This window comes from Anser anser (genome assembly GCF_964211835.1).
Source record: "Anser anser genome assembly, chromosome: 8".
NCBI classification, from domain to species: domain Eukaryota; kingdom Metazoa; phylum Chordata; class Aves; order Anseriformes; family Anatidae; genus Anser; species Anser anser.
The window spans coordinates 23341780-23366978 of NC_139728.1; the positions used below are offsets into that span (position 1 = coordinate 23341780).

The 25199-nt window shown below is 51.9% G+C and overlaps 2 protein-coding genes across 5 annotated transcripts; both read left to right on the forward strand.

The window, feature by feature from the left end:
• The first annotated feature begins 604 nt into the window (after positions 1-604).
• On the forward strand, positions 605-10879 carry CYP4B1 (cytochrome P450 family 4 subfamily B member 1). Its single transcript, XM_083845618.1, has 12 exons — positions 605-1079; positions 4847-4991; positions 5699-5743; positions 5962-6089; positions 6946-7070; positions 7382-7533; positions 8250-8356; positions 8790-8980; positions 9275-9408; positions 9501-9565; positions 10121-10203; positions 10381-10879. Exons 1-12 carry the CDS (start codon positions 900-902, stop codon positions 10547-10549), a joined length of 1524 nt encoding a protein of 507 aa, XP_083701744.1. The 5' UTR covers positions 605-899; the 3' UTR covers positions 10550-10879.
• A 5740-nt stretch (positions 10880-16619) lies between these two features.
• On the forward strand, positions 16620-24322 carry LOC310903045 (cytochrome P450 4A6-like). 4 transcript variants are annotated; one of them, XM_083845607.1, is made up of 13 exons: positions 16620-16975; positions 17784-17918; positions 18766-18907; positions 19188-19232; positions 19734-19861; positions 20315-20439; positions 20533-20684; positions 20873-20979; positions 21775-21965; positions 22242-22375; positions 22795-22859; positions 23100-23182; positions 23894-24322. In XM_083845607.1, the coding sequence occupies exons 1-13, from the start codon at positions 16853-16855 to the stop codon at positions 24060-24062; spliced, it is 1599 nt and encodes a 532-aa protein (XP_083701733.1). In that variant the 5' UTR covers positions 16620-16852; the 3' UTR covers positions 24063-24322. The 4 variants fall into 4 exon arrangements, with proteins under 4 accessions (XP_083701733.1, XP_083701732.1, XP_083701734.1 ...); XM_083845606.1 differs by having other exon boundaries at positions 20315-20684; XM_083845608.1 differs by lacking the exon at positions 16620-16975 and having other exon boundaries at positions 16989-17918.
• The last annotated feature ends 877 nt before the right edge of the window (positions 24323-25199 follow it).

Genomic DNA, 25199 nt, shown 5'->3' on the forward strand with positions numbered 1-25199 from the left:
TCTGAAGGCCCCAGGGCAGAGCGAGGAAAGCCCTCATCCCCTGGATGTGCAACAGCTTCCCAGCCCGAGAGCTGAGCCTGCCCCTACAAGCCCTCAGGAGCAGCCCCGTGGTCTTCACCATGCCCAACACTGTGCAGCTGCGTGGCACAGGAGAGCCTGGGGCTCCCCAAACACCTCCTGTGCGTCCATCGGCCAGCACCCGGTGCCATGGATTTGTCCCCATGAAGGGACACACTTTCTGTCCCCACAGCCTGGTTGCACCAGTCCCCAAGTCCCTCGCCTCGGGGAACACCCAGCCACCCTGCCTCACACATCCCTCAACCTGTGGCTTTTGGGGCTGTTTTATACCCAGTACCAGTCCCGTGGCTGGACTCCCTGCTCGCTGTGGAGGCCACATCTTCAAATTTTGTCCCAGCCAGCTTTAAGCTGTACCTTCACAGTGTGCCTCTGCTCACACAGCGCTCAAGCGCATCTCCGCGGAGCGAAGCCCTGAATCCCCCCCCCGCCCAGCTTCAATTTTTGCCAGACGCACCCCCTGCATTTCCCTGGCACAAACCCGGCTGTGCGTGGCCGCTTAGCCCCACATCCCTTTATTTTCTGCCCCCACGTCCCAGCAGCTCCCCGCAGCAGCGCGGGACCCGCGGGCACCCCCCAGCCCCCGCTCCCCCCCAGCCCAGCCCGGGGCTCGCCGCCGGTACCGGCGGGCGGGGGGGCTCGGGGCGGGCGGCATCTCCCGGGGCTGGCAGCTCCGTTCCCAACAAGCTGTGCCGTGATTTGGCCTCCACTCGGCCTCCCGGCCCTGCCTCCCCGCCCTGCATTGGCTGCCGGCGGGGACAAGGACTCCGCTACCCGCCCGGAGCCGCGGCGAGCGGCTTGCCTGGGTTTCGGGCCGGCGGGGGATGAAGGCGACCTGGCTGGGCGTGGATGTGGCCCGGGTGCTGCACTTGGCCGCCGTTTTCTGCCTGACGTGCGTGCTGCTGAAGGCCATCCAGCTCTACCACCGGCGGAGGGAGCTGCTCCGGGCTCTGGCCGCCTTCCCCGGGCACCCCACGCACTGGCTGCTCGGGCACGTCCACGAGGTGGGGGGAAAACGCGGGTGGGCGCCGGCCCCCCGGGGGAATGGGGGGAGGCAATGGGGGCTGCGGGAGGAACGGGGGGCGGCCGGGAGGTGACCCCGCGTGGGGACGGGGGGGGGGACACGCGTGGGGAGCGCAGGGAGAGGCGCCCGGGGAGAGCCGCACGCTGCGGTGCCTGCAAAAGGCGGGGGGAAGGAGGCGGCGGCTGGCCGGGGGGGGGGGGGGGGTGGGGATATAGAGGCAGTAACGCGAGGTGTCCTCGTAAGGAAGGGTTAAACCCACGGCTGTCTTCGTAAGGAAGGGTTAAACCCACGGCCAGACACGCCCGTGGGCACAAAAAGTGCCGTTATAAGCGCCTGTGGCGTGTGCGAGTGATCCCAAGATGCGTGCTCGCCCACACGGGTCAGCCCGTGAGCACGGTGCAGCTTCCCGGCAGCTCCGCGAGGTGCAGCGTGGCTGCCCGATATGAAAAGGTTTTTAATTCATGATAAGGTGGAAGAGCTTTTTAATTCTTGCCGGAAGCCTTCAGGGCCAGGCTGGATGGGGCTTCGGGCAAGTGGATCTGGCGGGTGGCATCCCTGGCCGCGGCGGGGGGCTGGAAGCAGGTGGTCTTTAAGGTCCCTTCCACCCCAATCCATTCTGTGATCCTGGGATTGATTCTGCATTTCTAAAATCACCCTGACCTCTCCCGGCCTCTGCTGATTCCCCACCCTGACCCAATCTATGGCACGTTAAATAACTGACACCCCAAAAAAATAGTTGGAAAATGTGGCGGAGAAGTTCTGCCGGAGGCAGGACCTCGGAGAGACCCCATCCACGCCGCGGCAGCCCCAGTTTTGCTGTGCTGGGCAGGACAGTTAGGCTTTTGGCAACGTGAATGTGAAGACAGGCCAGTTCGGGGTTTTGTTGTGCTGCCAATTAGACTTTAAAACTGCAGTTAATGAAGTGTGTTCACCAGTTTCTCAGCTGTGCCAGTTTCTACTGAGATGGGACTTGACTCCCTTGTGCTGATCACTCTCTCCCGTCATTGCTAGGTTGTTCACAGTTCAACTTTACCTTGGACTAAAGTAACCTTTTACCTTTGACAAGCTTCTACTTTGTTGAGGAAGGATTCCTGTTAGTTTTACTGATTAAGTGCTGCTAAATTCACTAAAAACCAACAGTTCACTGAGCCAGTGAGGAAGCTGTAAATGCCCTAGGCACATGCCGAGTACAAAATCTACAGACACCTAGAGGAGGAGCTAACGGGATGTCTGGCAGCTGCATTCAGGGAGAACACCGGAATTTCCTATTCCATCGATTTAAAGTAATGAAGTGCCAGTTTTGGTTCAGTTCAGTATCTCAAATATACTTACGGTGCCTCAGGTAGTTCTCCTGGGAATGCATCGCTGTTTGTTTTGAAGCATTCTCAGGTGTTAGCCTCTGCTTATCCAAGTCACTTGGTAGAAATTAGCGTCAGGAGAGGCGGCGCAGAGCCCTTCTGTCTCGCTGAAGTGGCATGACCTGGCGAAAACCCAGAGTACCAGGGCCTGGCTGCGCTTCCCCATGGTCACAATTTTTGGGAACCGCAGGGGAGCTGCCCACGGTCCAGGAGGGCCGTCAGTCCCTCAGCAGCCTTCTGTGTGCATCTCGCCTGTTTTAGCACCCGCTGGAGGAGAGCAAGCCTATTTTTGACTAAGCTGTGTTAGTGCAGCTTAGTGGTCAGATTTCAGCTCCTGTGTTTCCTGTGCTTCATTCGCTATCAGCGCGTGGTCATTAAAAACGCCTTTAGGCGCCTCTTCCCAGATGCTTTTAACGTTGGATCCATTCCAAATCTTGCATTTCGGCGTGAGATCGGGCTATTACCTTTCTTCCTTAGAACCAAGCAGGGGTTATACTTGTCTTTTAAAGCACCCAAGGGAGGAAGAAATAGAAGTGCTGTTGTGTTTTGTGTTTTTTTTTTTTTTTAAAAGCACACCAAACATGCACGCCTCATATCTGGTTAAGAAGCAGGAGCTGACAGTTGACGTTCCTCTGCAACCTGCAGGACTTTAACCCCCTCTGCACGGCCGGCAGAGGTGGTTCACCTTGGGGGCAATCTCTCCTTTCACAGAACTCGCTCCACTCTCTGCCAGCGCAAGGATTTGTCGCAGTAGCGTGGATCAAACTGGGTGCCGATGCTCCAGACAGTAGGCTAGGTGCAAAGACTTGCGGCGTTAGGACTTCTGCCACCCCTGGAAAGCTGAGCACAGTGAGGCTTACTGCTGTCCCGGTTACTGCCAGCATGTTTATGCTTTCTCTGATCGCACGACAGGAGGAAACCCAAGCAGCTGTGTCCAAGGGACTGTCACTTGCTCAGGTGTCTGAAGGCACCGTGCCAAGTCCCCTTGCTGATGTTGCCCAAGGTATAGGCTGGCAGATGAGCGCTGGGGAGGACTGCTCCCTTTAGGAGGAAAACTGGCCCCCTGAAACTGGAGAAATGTATGATTCTCTTTAGTAAGTGCTAAATCTTGAGCTGGGGTTTGGCTGGGGGTGAGCTGGGACTGGCCCCACGGAGCAGACGCCCGCTGTGTCTCCCCGGGACGAGGCTGGGTGGGTGGCTAACTGAGCACCAACCACCGCAGCCTGAGAAATGCTTGTTGAACAAAAAGCTGAGCCAAGGTAAGTCAGCTCTAAAGTAATCGAGCAAACATTCCCTCGACTCAGTAAATAAGGTGACGTTGTGGCTAATTTCTACACCGTATCAAATTAATTGCACGGCAGGTGTAATTAAACTTTCAGCTTGGTCAAGGCAGCAGCTGCTGTTTCAGCCCTAGCTCACCAAAACCCTTCCCTCTGCTTAGTGTCACAGCCGGACTAGGTCTGTGGGTGGACTGGCAAGATTGTCAGAGCAGCTTTTGTTTAAAGAAACTTGTGCATGTTTTGCTTCTTTGATCTTTTTCTTCCCTGCCGGCGACCCTGGACATTTCCATCAAGCCATCTAACCAGTTCATTGGTTATTGCCTGTTTAATGTACAACACAACCGGCTGTAAAAAGCAATAAAACAATGATCACTTTGAAAGAATGAACCATCCAGTGCCACTGCTATAGGTGATAGTGTTCACGTGTTGCTCATCAGCATCTTTTCTGGGAGCACTGGCTTTCCATTGCAGATTAAATTAAATCCGTGGTAATCAATGAAATCTTGATTGGACATTAACGACCAGCATCCCCTCCTTTACACGCTCCCTTGTTGACTTTGGACTCATTCTTTGGGTTTTACCTGGACACTGGCCTTCTCCACGTGACTGGCTGGAGGAAGCAGCATGCAGCTTTCCCAGTGAGAAGGCATTGCTGCCCCAGAGCAGGCACAGCAGCAATGCAGTTGGCTGCCATAAAAGTGCTGCTGTATTTTCTCATTACTCCTGGGTGCTAATTGCTCAGCAATATGCAAGCAAGAATGTCCTTTCCTGCCACAAAACCCAGGTGCTGTCTGGGGTAAATCTTTGGAGCGGCCACGGAAAAAGAGCACCAAACATGCATGCGCAGATAGGCAGCGCGCACCTGCCCATAAGGGTGTTCCCCATGGCTAGGATTAATTGATAAGGAAGAATTACTTTATATGATGTTTAAAAGTAACAAGCACGACTGCTTCTCGTGCTGGGCAAGCCTGGAGGGAGAACCACCCCTTGCTGGTGATAGTTTTGTGGTGCAGGAAAACCTTGAGCTTTTTAAGACGGTGGCTTAGGAGATTTTATTTTTTTCACCGAATCTGGGCATTCTTTCTCTTTTCACTTTTCCACAACTGCAGTTTCTCAAAGAGGAAGAGGCGCTGGACAAGGTAGAGGTCTGGTCACAGAAGTACCTGTATGCCCACCCTCTCTGGTTTGGGAGCTTCTCGGCATTCCTGGTTGTCACCGATCCAGACTATGCCAAGGCTCTGTTTGCCAGAGGAGGTAAGAGACGATGCACCCAGCTGTGGGGCAGCAGTCACGGACTGCAGCTGTCCCGTGCCAGGATGACAATTCACAGCAAGGCAGGATTTCACAAATAAGTTGCTTTGCAGAAATCATCCAAAGACACGGAGATATTTGGCTCCTGCGTGCCCTGTCCTGCATGCTCCAGGCACACAGCTCTGTGTCCCACCAAGGGCTGCAAGGGACCAGGGGCCCTCAAAATCACCTGAAACATGCCAACAAATCTAACTTCCTCAAGTGCTCCTTAAAAAGTCATCTTCTTGGTGCCTGATCACAGCGAGGAGAGGACAACTCGGAGCTTTGGTGTTGGCTCAGACCCACGGTCACCCTGCGGAGCCGTTGGTTTGGTGCATATGGAGAGAGAGAGGTGCTAGACAGCGCTGTCTGGGAGGGTTAATCATTTATCCTACAGCGTATCCGTTCAACTTTGGACTACCAATATTCTTGTTTATTCCACTCCGAAAATCTGCTTTTATACAGTTTTTCATAACTGGGCCCAACAGTGTTGTTTTGCCATGAAATAGCGATCAGTTCTGCAAGGCTGCCACCAGTTCTGTCTCACACCAACCAGAAGTGGTACCCCGGGGCCAGCCTTCAGGTGCGAACTGGTAGATTGATGCTGGTGAAATGCTTACCATTTTCTTTCCTCTTTCTTTCCTTTTTCTCTCTTTTTTTTTTTTTTACAGATCCCAAGGATAACATCAGCTATAAACACCTTATCCCGTGGATCGGTAAGTATTCCCAGGGCTTTGCCTTCCAGGAATGATCCTGAAGTTAGTTGAGAACACATTATAAATTAGCAGCACTGCACTTGTTCCTTGATGCAGTTATGTCAAAAAGCTTTCTGAAATTATTACTTTTTAGCACGTTTAGCTGGGCTGTGTCCATAGACAGGTTAAAACCGTTCTGTTTGTGCCTACGGAAACATGTGCTGCCTGTGTTTCCCTAGGGAAAGGGTTGCTGATCTTACACGGGCCAAAATGGCACCAACATCGAAAGCTCCTGACGCCGGGGTTTCATTACGACGTCCTGAAGCCTTACGTAGCCCTGATGGCAGAGTCTACCAACGTGATGCTGGTAGGGATGGTGTCGAAGGCACTTTTGTAAATGAAAAACCAAAGTAAATAAAGTTTCACAACAAATCCCTAAAATATAACGGTTGGGGCATAGCTACACCGTGACCTGAGGTTAAAGGCTGTGATTTTTTGTCATCCTACCCTCGGCCAGACTGCAGTCCCTGGCTTGCCCGATGCACAGCGATGCAGTGTCCTTTCATCCCTCGGTGCTGGGCATGATAGAAACCAGGGTGAGTTAGGGGTGAGGGATTGGAGGCTTTGTGCACAGCTGCCCGTGGACAGGCAGGATCTGGTGCAGCTCTGCTCCTTCTCGTCCCCCTCCACCCAGCCTCCCCAGAGCAGCTCACGGGGCTTTGCCCAGGCTCTCCCCCAGCAGCTCCATGCGGCTCCCTGCTGTCCTCCCTCCTGCCAGCCGAGGGAGCAGCCAGGGTTCGGGGGCTGCAGAGCCAGGAAAGCTTTTGCAATGCACTGTGGTGCAGTTCGTGCAGTTTTTGCACTTGCAGGCAGTGCAAAGTGCCGTGTCAGGCCACGCCACCAGGTGGCAATCTTTACCAAAGACATAAAACTATATGCAAGCCCTATTTCCCAGCCTGGTTTCACGCTGAGAGCTCAAGTGCATCTGTGCTCCTCTCTCTCCTCCTTTTCTCAGCTTTTGGGTCCGTCAGATCCGTGCGTAGCAGCTTGAGATAAATCAGGCCAGGTGCTGTCTTCCCCTTGCTGGGATTTTGACAGCAGTTTTTCTCTGTTCCATTCCTCTGGGACATACCCAAGGCCAAGCACTCGCCTAATGGGAGGGTGCATGCAGACCTTGCAGGACTGCCCCTTGTCTTCTCATTCTTGTCTCCTTTGCCCCCTAGGATAAATGGGAAAAGCTGGTCAAAGTTGGGAAACCAGTGGAGCTCTTCGAGCATGTCAGCTTGATGACTCTTGATAGCATCATGAAATGTGCCTTCAGCTATCAGAGCAACTGCCAGACCAACAGGTCAGTGCTGGCTGCCCCGAGCCCTGGCGGAAAGTCTGCAGCTCAAAGGGGAAGCAGGCAAATTCCTTGTTCTGATTCTCCCAGATCCACTTTGATCACTCAGACTCAAATCACTTGGGCAAGCACTTGCTAAGTAGAAGTGCAGCAGCCTTCTAGGCTTAAGGAAGTCTTTCTGATGCCATTATCCCTTAAATACTTGGTTAGTCACTGCTCATGAACCCTGGGGAGGCTGCAGGTGGCGAGGGCTTCAGGCTGGTATTATTGCCCATCCCATCACATGCAGTGGTGTAATTCTCTTCCCCTCTTCCCAGGAAAAACACCTACATCCAGGCTGTCTACGACCTGTGCCAGATGGTGCACCAGCGGCTCCGCATCTTCCCCTACCACAACGACTTCATTTACTGGCTCAGCCCCCATGGATTCCGGTTCAGGAAGGTCTGCCAGCTCGCTCATGACCACACAGGTATGGCCCGTCTTCATCAGCTCCCAAAGCTTTTGTGCAGGGCAGGTGGTGGCCAGAAGAGCTTTCCAGGTGGCAGGCATGGCCCAGGCGCTGCATCTGCCACATCTACTGGCACTGCTCCGGCCTCTGGCCCAAAAAAAACCCATCCAGAGCTGAGAATTAGGTACCCCCATGAGTCCCTAGGTGAGTTACCTCCTTGCCCATGCAGTGATCCTGTGAGCATCCACTGAGAGCAGCAGCTTGCAGCAACGGCTTGTGTCCAGCATGAAGCAAGGGGTCTGACAGCTCCTGGGTTATTAAACCGGGCTAAGAGAGGGCTCTGAGGGATTATCCTCTGGGAACACTCCTGTTACATGACCAGACACTGGCGAGATGGAGGGATGAGCACTGCAGGCAACACTGCTGGCAGGAATGATTTTCCTCTCCAGGCCAGGCATGATTTCAGTGCAGGAGGGGTGGGTAGGACAGACCAAGGGGTCTGTGGTGGGCAAAGAATTGTGCAGAAAAGGATCTGCTACTGTGGCTGATGGCAATGTGCACGTCATTTGTTGTCATGCTCCTGAAAAAGCAAAACGACGTGGGATGCAGAAATACATGTGTCAAATGCATCAGGAACTGGTAGGAGACATCCCCTTGGGTGAGCTTTGCATTCAGGAGGTGATTTCCAGGCTCAGCATCTCCTGCCCCTGCTGAACCTTCCACTCTTCCTCGCTCAGACAAGGTGATCCACGAGCGGAAGGAGTCCCTTAAAGATGAACGGGAATTTGAGAAGATCCAGAAGAAGAGGCATTTGGACTTCCTGGATATTCTGCTCTGTGCCAAGGTGAGTGGTGATGGCTGCACAGCTCATCTTGGCTGAGGAGGACACGCAGCAGCAGGCAGGGCCACAGAGTGCAAAATCCAGCCCCTGTGGGGGTGCCACAAACCCCCAGAGGTACTCAGGGCCACACGAGCCATTAGATCAGCTGAAAACACCATACCTGGTCCTGCCCAGCTGAGGAGGGGCTGAGGTGACCTGGCGCTCAGCCACTGAGATGTTGGCAGTGCCTGCTGGGGAGCTCAACCCCAAGAGGGATTTCACAGTCTTAATATAAGGGGGCAAAGGGATTTACAAATGAAAAGGGGCCCTGATTCAGTCTAAACAGAGATTTATTTGGACATGCGTATCCCAAAGCCATCATCACTCATGCATCAATAGCTGAAAGATTGCAGTGTCCCCTCCTGGGGGGCCACTGAAGCTCTCTCTGGGCTGCTAGGACGAGAATGGAGCTAGCCTGTCTGATGAGGACCTGCGTGCTGAGGTGGACACGTTCATGTTCGAGGGGCACGACACGACGGCCAGCGGGATCTCCTGGCTCTTGTACTGCCTGGCACTGCACCCCGAGCACCAGGCGCGCTGCAGGGAGGAGATCCAGGGCATCCTGGGTGACCGGGAGACACTTCAGTGGTAAGTGAACATTTGTGAACATTTCCCCATCTGATGACATTTTCCCCATTACAGTCATTCTTACATCCCTGGAGTGCAAAGGGACTGATTTTTCATGTTGCTGAACGCACATTGTAGTCATGGCTTTTTGTGTCTCACTGTCATGTTGTGCTTAAGCTTGTTGAAAGCTTAAAGTTGTTCAGAGGTGGTGGGGTCCCCAGCTTGCAGCAGCCCGTGGCTGGATGCTGTGCACCCCATCCATCGCAACGGGGCAGTGGGAGGGAGCAAGCGGCTCTAATTACCCTGTCTCTGCAGGGAGGACCTGGGGAAGATGACTTACAGCACCATGTGCATCAAGGAGAGCCTTCGCCTTTACCCGCCGGTCCCCGGCGTGTCCCGGCAGCTCAACAAACCCATCACCTTCCACGACGGACGCACCCTGCCAGAAGGTTTGTGTCCCCCATGTCCGCTTGACATCACAGCAGTAAAATCATTTGGCCTTTGCCACTGAGCCCTTTTCTCCTCCTCGACTGCTTTACAGGCTGCGTCGTCGCGATCAGCATTTATGCCATTCACCGAAACCCCATGGTATGGAAAGATCCTTTGGTAAGTCTTGGAGTGCCTTTCTAATAACTTTCCCACCGTATGCTGCACCTCTTTGAACTCCCGCTCTGTGCGTTAGGACAGCAGGGCACTCTTGCTGCTGCACGTCTTTGCTCAGCACCTTTGGGATGCTGAGAAGCAGCTGCCATGTTTCAGGCTCTGGTGGTCGTCGCATGGCGTGGTCACACAGCAGCGTTAGCACCTCTTCACAGGGTGCAGCACCACCAGGAAGATGGAAGTGCTCCAGAAAGCTTCTCGAGTTAACAGACAAAAAGATGGTTTTGCTCGGCTTATAGGTGGTGAATTGAATCACACCCGTGCGTCACAGCTCCTTGGCTGTAATCATTGCTGTGTGTGATTTGTCTCGGCAACACCATTGCACAGGTCTGTGGAAACCATGGGGGTCTGGTGTATGAGTGTCAGTCCATCTTGAAATGCATCCTCTCTCCAATGGGGTTGTTCAGAAATTATGGGGTGTAGCATTTCCAAGGATACCAGTCAGTACCTTTGCTCCTTACATAAGTGATTTTTTTCTTGCTGTCAATACTTCACATCCAGGTGTTTGACCCTTTGCGGTTTTCTCTGGAGAACACGTCTGGCAGGCACTCTCATGCCTTTCTGCCTTTTGCTGCTGGAATCAGGTAAAGTACTGGACTTTGGAAGAGAAGTGGGGAGAGGAAAGGTGCATCCCTGGGGGTGGCTCAGCCCAACGGAGCCTGTGCCAGGGGCCCCTCTCTCCGGTTCCCCCAGCTGTCCCCTGCTCACGTCCCCTGGGTGCTTGCTGTGCCCAGAGGCTGAGCTCCACCGCTTTATCCCAGGAACTGCATCGGGCAGCAGTTTGCCATGAACGAGTTGAAAGTGGCCCTGGCCCTGACCCTGCTCCGCTTCGAGCTGTCCCCTGACCCAGCCAATCCCCCCATGAAGATACCTCAGATCATCCTTCGCTCCAAGAACGGCATTCACCTGCACTTAAAGAAAATCCACTGATGCTGGGAAATGGCCTGAGAGGCAGCAGGAGGGACCGAGTGGAGAAGAAAACAATACTTCCCTGGGACAAAAGGTGCACAGCAGGCTTTGGGGATGAGAATTCCTCATTCCTGCGCTGCTGCCAGCAGCTGAACGTGTCCCCATGGTCACCTCGGTGCCCGCACCTCCCCAGTGCCTGCAGGTCAGCTTGGGGCAGACCTCGCCTCTCTTTTCCTGCTCAATGCCTGATTACACTCAATGCACTGATTATAGTTTGGGCCCCGAACTTCTGCTCAAACTGCAAAATAGGCTGTAATTTTTGCATTAATAAACCAGTAATTCCTGTACCAGCCACTGCATTGCTTTGTATTGCTGATGTTCACCAGCTTGGTCACACCAGCTGCCCCACAATCTCCTCCCATGGGCCCCACAGAATAAACCACCTCTGGTGCAAAAACTGCCAAAGTGACTAAAACAAGATTTTTCCCAGTAGTTCAGGAAACAGATGTGGTATTAGGATTCAGAATGATCTTGATAAATTGGAAGAACTGCTCAAATGATCAGGATGTGGCTCTGTAAGGACACACAAAGCAGAAGAGCAGGCATAGCTACTGCACAAAACCATGAAGGGAAACAACTGGTGGGGCTGCAGCCTCTCCAAAAAGGTATTTTGAAGACGTAGAAGACTATAAAGGTAACATGAATCAATAATATCCAGCTGTTGTAATCAACACAGACACCAAACTTGGATACATAAATACAAATATTTCTCTAAAAATTTTCCCTTGCACCTCCTTTCACTAGATGAAATAAGACACTGTCCTTCAACTCTATTCAAGCATAAAGGCAACTACATTTACTCCAAAATATACCTTGCCTTCATATTCTAAAGTGTAATGTGAGAAATTTTTTTTTATCAAAATAGCTGGTCACCAGAAGCAAACAACATACATCTCTTTATTGGATTCAGTTTTGTTTCATGATAAGATTTTAAAAAAATGCCATCACGTGGATGAACCTTGGCATGCAGAAGTGAAAAATGAAAGCAAGAACATCAGATTAGCAAGAGCACGAGGCTGAACTCAGTGCACCCACTGAATGGGAGTAGGTAAATGGGGATCAATTAGGGGATGTTGTCACAATGGTCCTCACGTAAATAAATGTCCTCTGCTAAATTGCATTTGGTTACACACAGATTACATATCACAAAGCAACCGCTGAAGTTTCTTGAGCACTGACATAGGTTGCCTGGAAATCCCCATTTTCAGAGCTTTTAAGAGCAGGTCACCATTTTTGCAGCAGTCTGAATGCCCAAAGAGAGCAATGGATGTGCTGTGGTGTAGGGCCGCAGCAGGACAACTCTGGTCTGCCTGTCTTTTGGGCATGGGCTGACCTGGGGGTAGAGGAAAGGCTGCTCTGCTGCGTTCCCAGCTGACATACATGCTCGTGGCCGACCTGCTCCTGCCTTCGCCCTGTTCAGTCACTCGGGACTTTTAGGACTCGCTAAAAATCTGCCTCTCCCTATCTGAAGAGGAAGAGGAAAGGTGTTCTGCAGCATTGCCGCCTTTCTCCCTGCCTTGTGCCCATGGCTTCTTGGCATGGTGTCCTGGTTTCAGCTGGGCTAGAGTAAATTTTCCTCCTAGTAGTTGGTATGGTGCTGTGTTTTGGACTTAGGATGAGAATAATGTTAACAGCACACTGATGTTTCAGTAGTTGCAGAGTTGTGCTTGCACAGAACCAAGGCCTTTCCAGCTTCTCACACTGCCCTGCATCCCACATCCCTCATCCCACATCCCATATCCTGCATCCCACATCTTCAGTGGCTGCCCTGCTTTGGAACTGGAGACTCGGGCTGAGGCTGCTGGGACAACTCGGTCCTAGTGCCAGATCTTTCCCGAATGCCATTTCTGAGGGTGTCTCTCCTCCCAGTTACCTTTCCTCTGCTAGGTATTAAGACACTTCAGAGTAAAGAAAAGACCTGGTCACATGGGATGTGCAACCCAGACCGATAAAGACAGTTAAGTACTAGATGCAGAGAGGTTACTTCATTTTTTAATCCTTCTCTACTTGCTGCCAAAAGGGTAATTGCAAAGATGATGAGCCGACCTTGGACCGCCTGATTCAGGCCTTCAGATAACTAATTTATCAAGAGTTCATAAAGGGGCTCTGCTGGGTGCAGCAGGGTAAGTATTCATTTTGGTTAAAAAGATCTTGGATTTCTTTCATTGCCACAGCTAAACAGCAGCAGCCCCAGCTTTTCAATAACTCACAGTGGCCTGGTGGTGTCACCTTCTTGCTCCCTGCCAAGCACACCAGGGCTGGCAGATCCAGCAGTGACAGTGGCTTGCTCACATCCCTGGGGAACACAATCCCTGCACAGGACACATGCTGCTCACTGGGCAAACCCATTATCAGGTGCTACCAGCAATCGACATCTAAACCCCACCGGGATATTGCACTGGGAGCAACCTGTAAATTAAATAAGTATTGCAACATACTGGTAAGACAGCTGCATTAAATGCTTCCAGATATAAATTCACTCTGGAGATGTGTGTGGTCAGATGGGATCCAGGCAGCTCACATTACTCTGCGACACTTGCTGGGCTCTTGCCATGATTTCCTCATATATCATGTGTTAGGAAGCCTGAAACATTATTTTTCTTGGCATTACAACCACATTTCATCTCTCAGCACTAAGCGTTGCAGGAACACACAGGGACAGATGGCTTGGACTCTTCTTCCTATCCAAATAAACACAGGCACACCCAGGAAAGCAGCTGCTGCAAGGTCGAGCTCTGGGGCAAAGTACCAATTTGCCACCTAAATTTCATCTGCTTGGCAAACCAGTCCTTCTGCAATGACTGCTAACAGTATGTGTCCAGCCATTGAGAAAGAACCTCCCTTTCTTCTCTTTAGGTGTCTAAATTAAGTGGGGAGACTCCCAAGACCCTGAAAACAACTATTGTATGTGTCGATGGCTGTGGTACAGGATGGTAGATCCTTGGTGTAACATTATTTTTTTTAAGTTTATGGCATGACGTCTCTTGGTATACACTGCCATTAAGCAGGCATACACAGCACAAAGCTAAAACTGGAGAGGCTCTTTGCAAATGCTTGACAACCTCCCAAGCACCCTTTAGCAACCAGCTGTAGCTTTGCTAGCCTCAGATGCCCAGAAGGTGAAGCCAAGCCCCTGTTCACCTTGCCAACCCACCCAGACCTCTCGGGCTATCAGGAAGCACCTGCAGGTGCTTTTCCAGCTGAGATTTTCTTTCCGAGGTCCCTCACTTCAGCTGGGACGTGTGGGAGCAGCAGGGCCGTAGGCCTTGCTGGTGTTCAGCAGGCCATGGCTGGCCTTGCCTCAGTCCTTGACGATGACCAGGCCTGCACTGTCCTCTTTCACTTCTCTCTGCCTGTTGCTCCTTGGCCACCTCACTTTCGCTTTTGAACTTCCACAGTTTCTTACCCTGCAAAAACTCCCTGTGTTATCTTCCCCAGGATGTGCTGAAGAGTATCAGACCAAACATTCAAAGCAGGCCCCAAACCTCTGGAGTCTGTGATAAAAGTGTTTTACACCCCTCCACTGGTGAAACAAAAAATGCAGAGGCTGGAGGCTGGGTTAGGCCAGCCCCCTGCAGAGGGAGGCTTTTGCTGTCACCCAAGCTCAGATTCTTCTTCCTAATCTCCCTAAATGTGGCTTTAGACACTCTTCTTCCAGGCCCTTTCTTCCTTCCCTATCGGCTCAAAGCACTACATCTCACTTGACCAACCCATATATCCTTGACTCCATGCCCAGAAGTTGATACTGGTTATTAAATAACTACCGGGGAGCCAGATGGGTAAAAATCCACCCTGCCTGGTAACCCATAATGAAACCTATTGTCCGGGGACTTTGTCAGCAATGAGAATGTCTGTGTAGTTATACAAGTGTAGAGACTCTCCAGCCAGGCCCCTCCACCTGTGGGTCTTGGGGGATTTCTGCTCCATTTTGTGGGTGATTGCTGAAATCTGCCGGGCAGGTCCAGATCTGTCAGTCTGGTAATGGGGTAGGGCACCCCAAAACAGCTCCATTGGTGCCAGCCAAAAGCTCAGCTCCCATCCCTCCCTCTGTCCTTTATGTGGCCCTGGCAAGGCACCCAGCTTATATGAGCAATATATGAGCGTGTTGAGGTTTTCAGTACAAATGACCCACAGAAGCCACTGTCCCCAAGTCCTCAGCCCCATGGAGCTCTCCTTCTCCTCCCTCCCCTCCACAGTCACAGGCAAGGCCAGAGGAGAGGCTCGTTGGTGGCGGACTGTTCCCTAGAGGGGCTCTCTGAACAAATATGAAAACCTTTTTAGGGCTCGGTGAGAGTTTAAAACATCTGGAGGAAAGAAGGACAGCTGTCGAACAGAGGGCATAACACCATGTAGATTGGCAATGGGGTCTCTTGCAGCATGCACCACTTGAACTTCAAGGTTAATCCCAATCATGATGACAGACCTGTCTTCACCTCTCTGTGATCCCATCTGATGAGAGAAGCTCATGGTAACATTACTCTCCTCACATCCTTCAGACCCACATTTGAAGGCAGCTTGCAGAGCCATTGATGTGGCTCAGACATCCCAAAAGTGGCTCCACGTGCTGCCTCTTCCTCCTTTTTCACCTCCTTGGTAGTCAAGAAGCATCAGCAGGAGCCCCGATGCAACCTGCCTGCTTCCCAGCCAGCTGGACAACCAGCCCATGCTGCCTCCTCACCTAATTGCCTGTTAATCACACCACTGCAGATGGTGGAGGATGATCATAGTGGGTGCTGTGCAGAAAAGGGAAGGAGATGTGTCTCCTACATCTTCCATAGCCATGAGGTCCCTGGAGTCGAGAACTCCTGCTCAGGAGTGTAAAGTTGTCAAGGCAAACTGGGTCTTCTCCTGCTAGGGCTGCAGACAAATCATTCCCTAAGGAATCCTTCCCTAATGCTTGGTCTGACAGACTCCAATCTCCTGCCTCCTGAACAACTTTTCACTCTGCTCTGAACTTTTGCATGGATTCAGCCAGCTTGGCATAACAAGATGCACTCAGCATCAGGAAGCTGGCCAAGTGTGTGAAAAATTAACTCTGTTCTGTGCCTGCCAGGGGAGTTCTCCAAGACAATAGCTTAATCCACATCTTTGCCTTACAAGGAGTCCCTGTGTCTTCTTTAAATTTCAAAATTGTTGGCTGATGTGGTTCTAATGATTTACTAGGCTCTGGGCCAAACGATGCAGCATGTTAGCAATGGTGTGGGGAAGAAGTCAGGGTGACAAAAGCCAGATGGGGGATATACCCCCATCTTCCTCTTCCTCCTAGCCTGAACAACCAGAGGCACCATCTTAGTGTGGGTCATGGGGGTCCAGTTCAGGGGGACGGTCACAGTGGGGGGCTGAAGCAATGTGGTAGGACAGTGCTCAAGCAGTAGAAGCACCCAAGTCTGTGGAGATACAAAAGATTATCAGCTGTTATCATCATCTCTTTGCAACGCATCTTCCTGCCATGCTAACAAAAGCCCAGTGCCATGTGGAGAGCTGTAATGTTGGCTTGGTCATCCTATCCCAGCTGAGGAACTCACGCAATCACTTTTTCTACGAAGACCAGCAGGGAGTTAGGCTGAGTCTTCCTGCTCTGTGCACTAGTTTACCCGTCCATGAAAAGAAAAGAAGAAAGAAAAAAAAAAAAGGATCATCACATAGGATGAGTCCAGCTTTCATGGCCGGGCACTTTCCCATGCTACACCCAAACCAGCACATGGTGAACTTCAGCCTGCTTTCATGTGCAACAGCCGAGCAACATACCCACCAGCCCTCGCGTGTGTTCACAGCTGCTGGACACTTCAAATCTGCCTAGGACTGTAATATAAAAGCCTGTACCCAGGGCTCTGTCTTTGCAATCATTAATTAACAAATATGCCACAAGCCAGCTGAGGGAAAAGTTTCTCAGTTCACTAACCTTCAGTCACTGTCACAGAGTCAGGTAATTCATGGGTCTTGTAAGGTATTTCCATATAAACTTTCCGTCTACAGAGTTTAAATGTTTTCACTGGGGTTGTGCAGATTCATTTCAGCCAATGATCTCCAGGTCTCTGCCACTATAAAAAGGACACGTCTGGACAATGAACACCAGACAAACAGGAGTTTTTTTGCAGTAAAAACACTCTACCAGCAGAAAACACAGGCTTCAATTGGCTGTGGTCTAATTTAGACTGAAAGCTAAAGGAAAGTGTCCACGCTTCAGAAGACCCTGGTCTTAGAGATCCAGGCACCCAAGTAGGAAATGATTTCAGCCCATCTTGGGATCCTTCTCTTTGCAATATGCCTGAAAACCAGCCAAACGTGGTGGGCTTCCAGCCCAAGTCCCCCACCTGCCCTGCAGACAGAAGGAGGACCCACCAGGACAGGAGTGAAGATCACCATACCATCACCCCTTCCTACCAGGTTAGATGTCCCTCAGTCTCGCTGCAGCTCTTTTTACTGCTCTGCTGCTCTCTAACTCCTCGGCTTACCTATTGAGTGATAATTCTTCTGAGCAATAATTTTGTATCCTGGCTTGTCTGTGACTGGGCCCCTTGGAGAACAGGGCCACGAAGCCTTGTGTGCTGGTCGGGTTTTGCCCATTCCCCTGCCTATAGTCCAGCAGTGCTGTGTGATGTTACAGTCACTAAGGGCACTGTTTTTACAGCTGAGTGTGGCTGGATCAGTCCAGCACGTGTGTGTCGGACAGAAGTGGCCTGTTTGCTCCTCACTTCATGTAGTCAGAGGAAGGGCTATCAGACCTGAACGTGGCTTTGGCCAACTGGGCACGGGCAAACGCAGCAGAGGTGGAGCCCTGTGCTGGCTGCAAGCACTTTCACTCACTGCTGGGATGTAACAGACTTCAGACAAAGTAAATATTTATGGGCTGTTTGCTAGCAAGCTGCCTCCATCCACAGGTTGTTGGAAGCAGGTAAAAGGGTGAATAGGAAAAGCAGGAAATTTGGTTATGGGCCAAGATGACGCATCGCTTACCAGGACACTTCTGATGCTATAAATCTCACCCAGACTTCACACCAGCAGCACTTTGCCAGGCTCAGCTCCAGCAGAGGCAGAGGGAGAGGGCTTTTCCTGCACCTAGCCTCCCATTAGGCCCGGGCACAGGAGGAGCAGAAGAATAGGGAGAGGAGGGCAGTGTCAGCACCTTGGATACTGAGCCAGCATGGTGTCTCTGCTGGACAGCATAGCCAGACCTTCTGCTGTTGTTTTGCAGCTGCTTGTGGTGTTAGGTGTCATCTTCGTGCTACCGAAGGTGCTCAGGATCTACCGGGAGAGGAAGAAGCTCATCAAAGCCCTGGAGGCATTCCCTGGTCCCCCCAGACACTGGCTCTACGGCCACAACCATCTGGTAAGGACAGAGCTGGGCTCAGCTGGGGTGGCTTTGTCCCAAAAACTGCACAAGGCATCCGTTAGGATGCGAGTGGGGGTGAAGGTGGCGTGTGCCATGTCCCCTGCTCATACCCCTTCCTAAGGAGAGGACCTCTTTGTACAGGGAGTGACAAGACTTTTGCAGGGCAGGCAGAAAATGTGACTAGATGTGAAATATGCCTTATTATTATTAAAAAAAAAAAAAAGAGAGAGAGACATGTTGGTTTTGATCATGTATTTAAACATGCCATTAGATGATGTCTGGGACTTCCAAGAAGTTACTTAAGAGTGAGCAACCACGTCTCTCTTCTGCATTAAATCTTCTACCAACGAGAGTTTCTCCCCCCATACCCACTTAAGAGGAAATGGCCATGTGAGCAGGGCATTTTGTCACAGCCACTTTCATCCTTCTGAGGATGTTTCTGCTTTCACCTTGCACGCCCAGCTTGTACAGCCAGACTGAGGAACAGGTCTGTAGCAGTAGCAGCGTTGGTCCCCCTGAGCAGACACTGGGCACCCTCGCATTGCCCATGCCAGCTGTAGCTCCCCAGCGTGACACCAAGTCACTCCAACACCAGGCTGTCCTAACACAGCTCGGCTACAGCTGGGTCCCACTTTGGCACCATGGAGCGTGGCCATCTCAACACTTCCCCTTGCCACAGCCAACCTCTCCTCCACCTGCAGCGTGGAAAGCCCCCATGTTACGTCCACCACTCTCTGCTTCCCAGGAGAGGACACCTGGCATGTGCTTTCTGTGGGAGGGCAGGTTTTGCCTCTGCCCTCCCAGGCATGCCCCTCTTTTTCTGCCTAATTAACTGTCATTGCAGATAAATGGCAAAAAATTGTTACCTTTGATGGTGTCATGGAGACAACAATACCCCTACGCCTTTCCCAGATGGTTTGGAATGGTGCTGCCTATCCTGGTAATCCACCATCCTGAATATGCCAAGAACATACTCGTCCGAGGTGGTAAGTGTCTTCACCTGGTTTGGAGAAGTCCTGTCCCGTCCTCCACACTTCCCTACCAACAAAATCATGGGAAACTTGCCGGGAGCCATCCCTTCTGCTGGCTTCCTTCACAGCTATTGGAATTCCTTCTTTGCTCACCTTCTCAAACCACCGGCCCATCCCAGGTTTCTACATTGTGACTAAGAGGAGGGACTCTAGTGGCAATTTATCCTGAATTTATTTTTGTTATAATGCATTCATTAGATGCTTATACTGCTCTGGTCTTTATTTTGTTTCACAGATCCAAAGTCTAATATACCCTATAAATACTTAGCTCCCTGGATTGGTAAGTAATTTTCTTCCATTATCCCTTTCAACCAAGCTGCTCCTTTCATTATTCTCCTTCATCTGCCTTCATTTCACTTTCTTCCATCCTAAAACCAGAGCTCCCAAACGGGAGGGTTGGTTTGTGCAAGCACTAGCACCGGAGTTGCCCGCATTGCATATTGTCTGGCTTTGCCTCAGATCATACACCCTGGCCTGTGCAAGCCAGTGTGTCCAGCAAAATTTGGGGCAGAAAAACCAAGCGAGTAAGCCCTGTGCCTTCGCTACCACGGCTTTGGCAGAGAGCCGGTTTCAGAGCAAATTGGGCGTGCACAGCTGTTGGTGCAGGACACACGGACATGCTTCTCCTCCATCCAAAGAGCTCACAGCCTCAGGGAGGCTGGAGAAAAGGTTCCACCACCAAATCCTTCTCCTTTCAGACTTGTCATGTTAGCCTGCTCCCCAACCAAAAGAGCCACGTTCGAAGTCTGGAGTAGCTGACTGCTACTTCTGGTGTCTCCAGGGCAGGGGCTGTTGACCCTGAATGGAACCAAGTGGTCTCAGCATCGGAAGCTGCTCACTCCTGCGTTTCATTATGACTTGCTGAAATCTTACGTGGCCCTGATGTCCGACTCAGTCAACGTGATGCTGGTGAGAATCATCATTCCTGACACTTTTAGCTTCTAACTGTACACCAGTGAAAATAATTAGGCGTGGGGATGAAGGAAGGAAAGAGACTGTGCTTAGATTGTTCCTAGAATTTCGTTGAATTTTGGGGGGATTTTTGAAGTTCTGAAATTTCTCCCTCCACCTTCCTCTGGCTGTTGCACTTATTCTCTCTTTCATCTGCTTTCCAGTAAAATCAAGTGCTAGAATATCCCTTCCTAGCCCAGGAACAGTAAACTTGGAAAAAGAAACGCACAGAATAACTTGATTAAATTCACAGAATATGCATTGAACTAGGCCCTTTGTTGGAGAAAATAAAGTAATTAGCTTAGCAGTGTGGATCTGGGAAGAAGCAGGGATAGTGAAATATGACCTGATTGTACTGTGGCTGAGTCCGCTGTGGAAGTCCGTCCCTCTGTGTGCTTTCTCCACCACTAGGATAAATGGGAAAAGACCAGCACACAGACGAAGTCAGTGGAGCTCTTTCAAGACATCAGCTTGATGACGCTAGACAACATCATGAAGTGTGCCTTCAGCTCTAACACCGACTGCCAGACTCAGAGGTCAGTGCATGAACCTCCAAATTCTGGGAGAACAAGCGCTCCTGTTTGCCCCACTCAATTGCCAACACCAACTTTAACCTTGGTCTCTCACAGCAACTCAGACTATTATATCAGAGCTGTTTATGAACTGAGCTGCCTCATAAGCAAGAGAATACAGGCTTTACCTTACAGAGATGCCTTCTACGGCTGGACTCGCCAAGGCCGCAAGTTTCAGCATGCCTGCAAGCTGGCCTATGCCCACACAGGTATTTCACCCTCTTTCTCTCCCAGGTAAACTTCTCACCGACTTGCAGCTGGAGCTCAGAGGGGGCCTTAAGCAGGCACTGACCAGAGGGTTAGGCATTAAACAGGGTCTAAGCCACTGACCCAGTATGGTATATGCTCTCTCTGGACAGCAGGACGCATCTAATGGATTGCTCATTCTTCTGTGCAGATAAAGTAATAAAAGAAAGAAAGTTATTGCTCACCAGTGACAAGGAACTTCACAACATCCAGAAGAAGAGACACCTGGATTTTCTGGACATTCTTCTTTGTACCAAGGTGAATGTTTGAAATAATCCTGTCAGACACCAAGGACCTCATTTCTGCGGCACCAGCGATGCATCAGCAGGGAGCTCACCAGTTTGGGCTGGAGTTACTGGCAACAGCTCCCCCGCTCCCCATTTCCTAGCTTGGGGAAAGGCAGATTGAAAGGAAAGGTAACACCAAGGTGTGAGGTGCAGTGACTGAGCATAAACAGCTCAGAATTTCATCTTCCTTCTTCATTGTCATTGAGCACATTAACATTTTAAATGATGTGAGCTGTCAGAAACCTGAGAAGAGAGATCTTTGGAAAGGTCACAGGAAGGCCACCTTGGCTGTAGTCCTCTCAAGAGGTTTTGTTTCTTGCCTTCTGTAGTTATGCCTCCACAGATGTCTTCAGATGCTCTGGACGGGAGCTGCCATTTGGTGTCCAGGAGACCCACTCTGTGCTCACTCTTCTTTCTGGAGCTACTGCTTTCTTTTGTGCTTAAACTAAAGTTGAACAAAGCAAATTACTGAAAAATGTAGCAGGGACCCCGGCAGGAGAACAAATAGGGCATCCTGAAGGGCTGGGACCTGGTATCCCACCAAAGCCCAACTCTGTTGTTCTGATGATTGCAGAGTTGGCAGCCAGCATCTCTGTTCTCACATTTATGGGATATATTTTCTGCTGCTTTAGTTCCTGATGTACAGGGAGGTACAGGAGAAGCCAAATCAGGCCCTTCTTCATCAACATCCAGGGTTGTTTCTATATCCAAATGGGCAAGTCCAATTAATGAGAGCTTGAGGATGATATATTCTTCTCTTTGTTAGGACGTGAATGGCGTTGGGCTATCCGATGAGGACCTGCGTGCTGAGGTGGACACGTTCATGTTTGAGGGTCATGACACCACAGCCAGTGGGATCTCCTGGCTCTTGTACTGCCTGGCGTTGCATCCGCAGTACCAGCAACAGTGCCGGGAGGAGATCCAGGGGATCCTGGGGGACCGAGACACCATTGAGTGGTGAGCTAGTACTCCTGGTTTCTTTGCTCTGAGCTCATTCCACTTATTCTGAGAAGAAATCTCACTAACATCCACGTTATACTGTATCTGCACTGGTGCATTCTGTTTCTCACGTAGCAAAGCTGGCAGCAAATGGAGGAATAGGGAAAGGAGAAATTCCAGTGGGAGCTGGAAGACACAAAAGTCCAGACCACCCGGTGTGCAGGACAAGCCACGGCCGCTGGTGTCCCCATTGGTGCCACCCAAACGCAGCCTGACCCCGTGGTTTGCTTTCAGGGAGGACCTGGGGAAGATGACATACACCACGATGTGCATCAAGGAGAGCCTGCGCCTCTTCCCACCGGTTCCTGTCTTGTCCCGACAGCTCTCTACACCTGTCACATTCTCTGATGGGCGCAGCTTACCTGCAGGTCCGTTGGGTTTGTTCATCCTTCATGCTGCTGTCCATCACAAGAGGCTTCCAGCCTGTCTTCTCTCTCCAGGAGGCCTTGCAGGGCCACCACAGCTCACTGCCACAGTGAGCCTGGAAGGGTGGCTGGAAAAGGTCCCAGCACCTGCTCCAGGGAGTTCACAGAGTCCCATGGGATGTGCAGAGTGCTGATCCTGGCCAAGAGTAAAAGTAAATCCACTGGTACCAGAGTGGGGCTCAGCTTTGAGGCCATTATTTCTTCCATGGGAGGGTTTCAGGGTTTGATCCACCTGAACGGGCTGGGAAATGTCTCTGCCAGATCTCCTGCCACAGCCCCTGCAGAGTCCGGGAAGGGAGGGAATCTCACAAACACTTCCCTGTGTCTTTGCTCTGAGGTGGCGAGTTTTTTATCGCTTCCAGGCTGCCAAGTTGTGTTGGACGTATTTGCTATTCACAGGAACCAGGACGTGTGGGAAGACCCTGAGGTATGTTACCTTTATAGCAGGAAGAGGAGGTGATCTCTGAGCCCAGACATCCACTCCTCTTGAACAAGGCAGCCTGTGCCTTCCTGCCAATTGTAGTTGTTTTGTTGGGGTTTTTGTTTCGTTTTGTTTGCCTCTCATTCCAACAGTCCATATCTAAATGCAAAGCTGGGGACCAGGGAGAACTTGGCGCTGCTCGTGCTAGGGCCAATGCCGACCACGCGGCCCTTGTTGCTCCCGCAGGTGTACGATCCCCTGAGGTTTTCTCCTGAGAACTCAGCACAGAGGCACTCCCACGCCTTCCTGCCCTTCTCTGCTGGATACAGGTGTGAAAACCTCAACCTTCATCCCACTCCTTCCCCACAGGCTGCTTTGTGTGGGACACCTCACCCAGAGCTCTGCCCCTCAGGCTAATCCCCCAGTACCCATGAGCCAGGTCAGCTTGGTCAGCTCCGTAACAGTATCTCCACCAAGCTCCATCAGCTCCAGAGCATTTCCCACACCTGAGGCTCTGTGGTCACTGTAGGGCTTCACACACTTCTGTGGATTTGTGGAGGTATTTACAGTTTCTGTTGTCTGCACTGGGAAGAGGGGCTCTTAGGGGTTTAGGGGTAAATACCCAGCACACATCAAAGCCAAGCGGGATCTCCAAGTCGTTGTGGTTCCCCTGCCATTTCAAGAGATAGGTCTCAGTAACTCGCAAGAGGCGATACTTCACACAGAGCCAAAAATGACCTGTCTGAGGTCTCTGGGTTTTGAGCTGGATCCATACAGCTCTTTCTAGTGGAGAAAGCCCCAATTCTCTAATCTCATAACTTTTTCAATGCTTATTAATAAAAACCAGCAATACCCCACCCCAGAGCTGGATGCATTTTGGTGTGGCACAAAGGGGTTCCTAGATAAGATGTGTCACTGGACCCTCAGCAGATGGATACCCCAAAGGCACCACCCCAAAAACCTCACACCGGGGCTGAGCCCAGCTCGGGGCTGGTCAGGGATGAAGGCCTCACCCGGAGCCTTTGTCGTCCTCTCCCCAGGAACTGCATCGGGCAGCAGTTTGCCATGAGCGAGATGAAGGTGGCCGTGGCCCTGACCCTGCTCCGCTTTGAGCTGCTCCCCAACCTGTCCAGGCCTCCTGTACTGAAAGCACAGCTCGTCCTCAAGTCCAGCAGCGGCATCCACCTGCACCTGAAGAAGATTCGCTGACCCTCTGGGGTACCACCAGCAGTTTCTCAAGGACCGCCCTCCACCTGGAGACGTCCCCTGGCCGACCAAGCCGCCCTGCGGCCTTCCTGACCCCCAGGGACCCCCCCCACAGACCCTCCCTGGCCACCGTGTTCCTCACCCACACCGACCCCAACACTTAACCCCTTGCACCCAGCGGGTTCAGGTCCTCTCTTTGCACGGGGAACAGCGCTGCTGAGGGGGGTTTTGCATCATGGCTTAGTTAGCCTTCATCTCCCCAAGGATCCTCTGTGTCCTCCTCATTTCCTTGCCTTCTCCTTGGGGTTTCCATCACCCACCCATGTGTCTGCACTGTTGCCTGCTACCCGCTGGAACGGGGCGGATGCTCACCTCCCTAAAGCCTGCCTGCCGCCCCAGCACCGTGTCCCCCCCCCAGCCTGGGTGTGCTGGAAAGCAGAGCTCCTCCCTGCAGCCCAGGATCACTCCAGATGAAGCTCAGGGAGAAACCATCCCCTGACGGGCTGCGGGCTGGCCTCGTGCCGGGCACCGCAGACACGCAGGCCAGCAGGTTTTTCTGACCGCACGCTGAACTTCCTGGAGCTGAGGGTGCTCAGGAGCCGGATAACCTGGAGAAAACGCTCAAATCTGTGTGTGCTTAGCCTTGTCCTCCCCCAGACGAGAAGAAAGCCGTGCCGAGGTGCTCCCTTCACACCTGGGGGCAGGACGAGGCCGGCAGGCAGAGGCAGGGCTGTGCCCCTTGCTCTGCCCCTGCCCCACAGCCCAGGGGGGTGCAGCCCTGCCATTGTGTTTTCCCAAGCCACAAAGGCTGCCGAGGAGGTTTTTAGTCCCCGAGAAGGCCGCTCACACCCATCCCACACCACGGGTCACCAAGCCCTCGCCCTGGAGCATGTCAGTGTCTCGCGGCAAGGCAATAACCGCAACAACCCGGCTTTGAATGCAGCGGAACGAAAATTCCCCCCCAAGCAGTGACGGCGATGGCCGAATGGGCTTGCAAAATCCATCCCAGGTGGGAGAAGGGTCGGTCCCAAAGCCTTCCCTGCAGAGGCTGAGAACTGGCGGCTCAGCGCACGAGTGAAAGACAAAAAGCCGGCACCGGGGAGCCGTGCTGCTGGGCCCGGAGGGGTGGAGGTGGTGGCG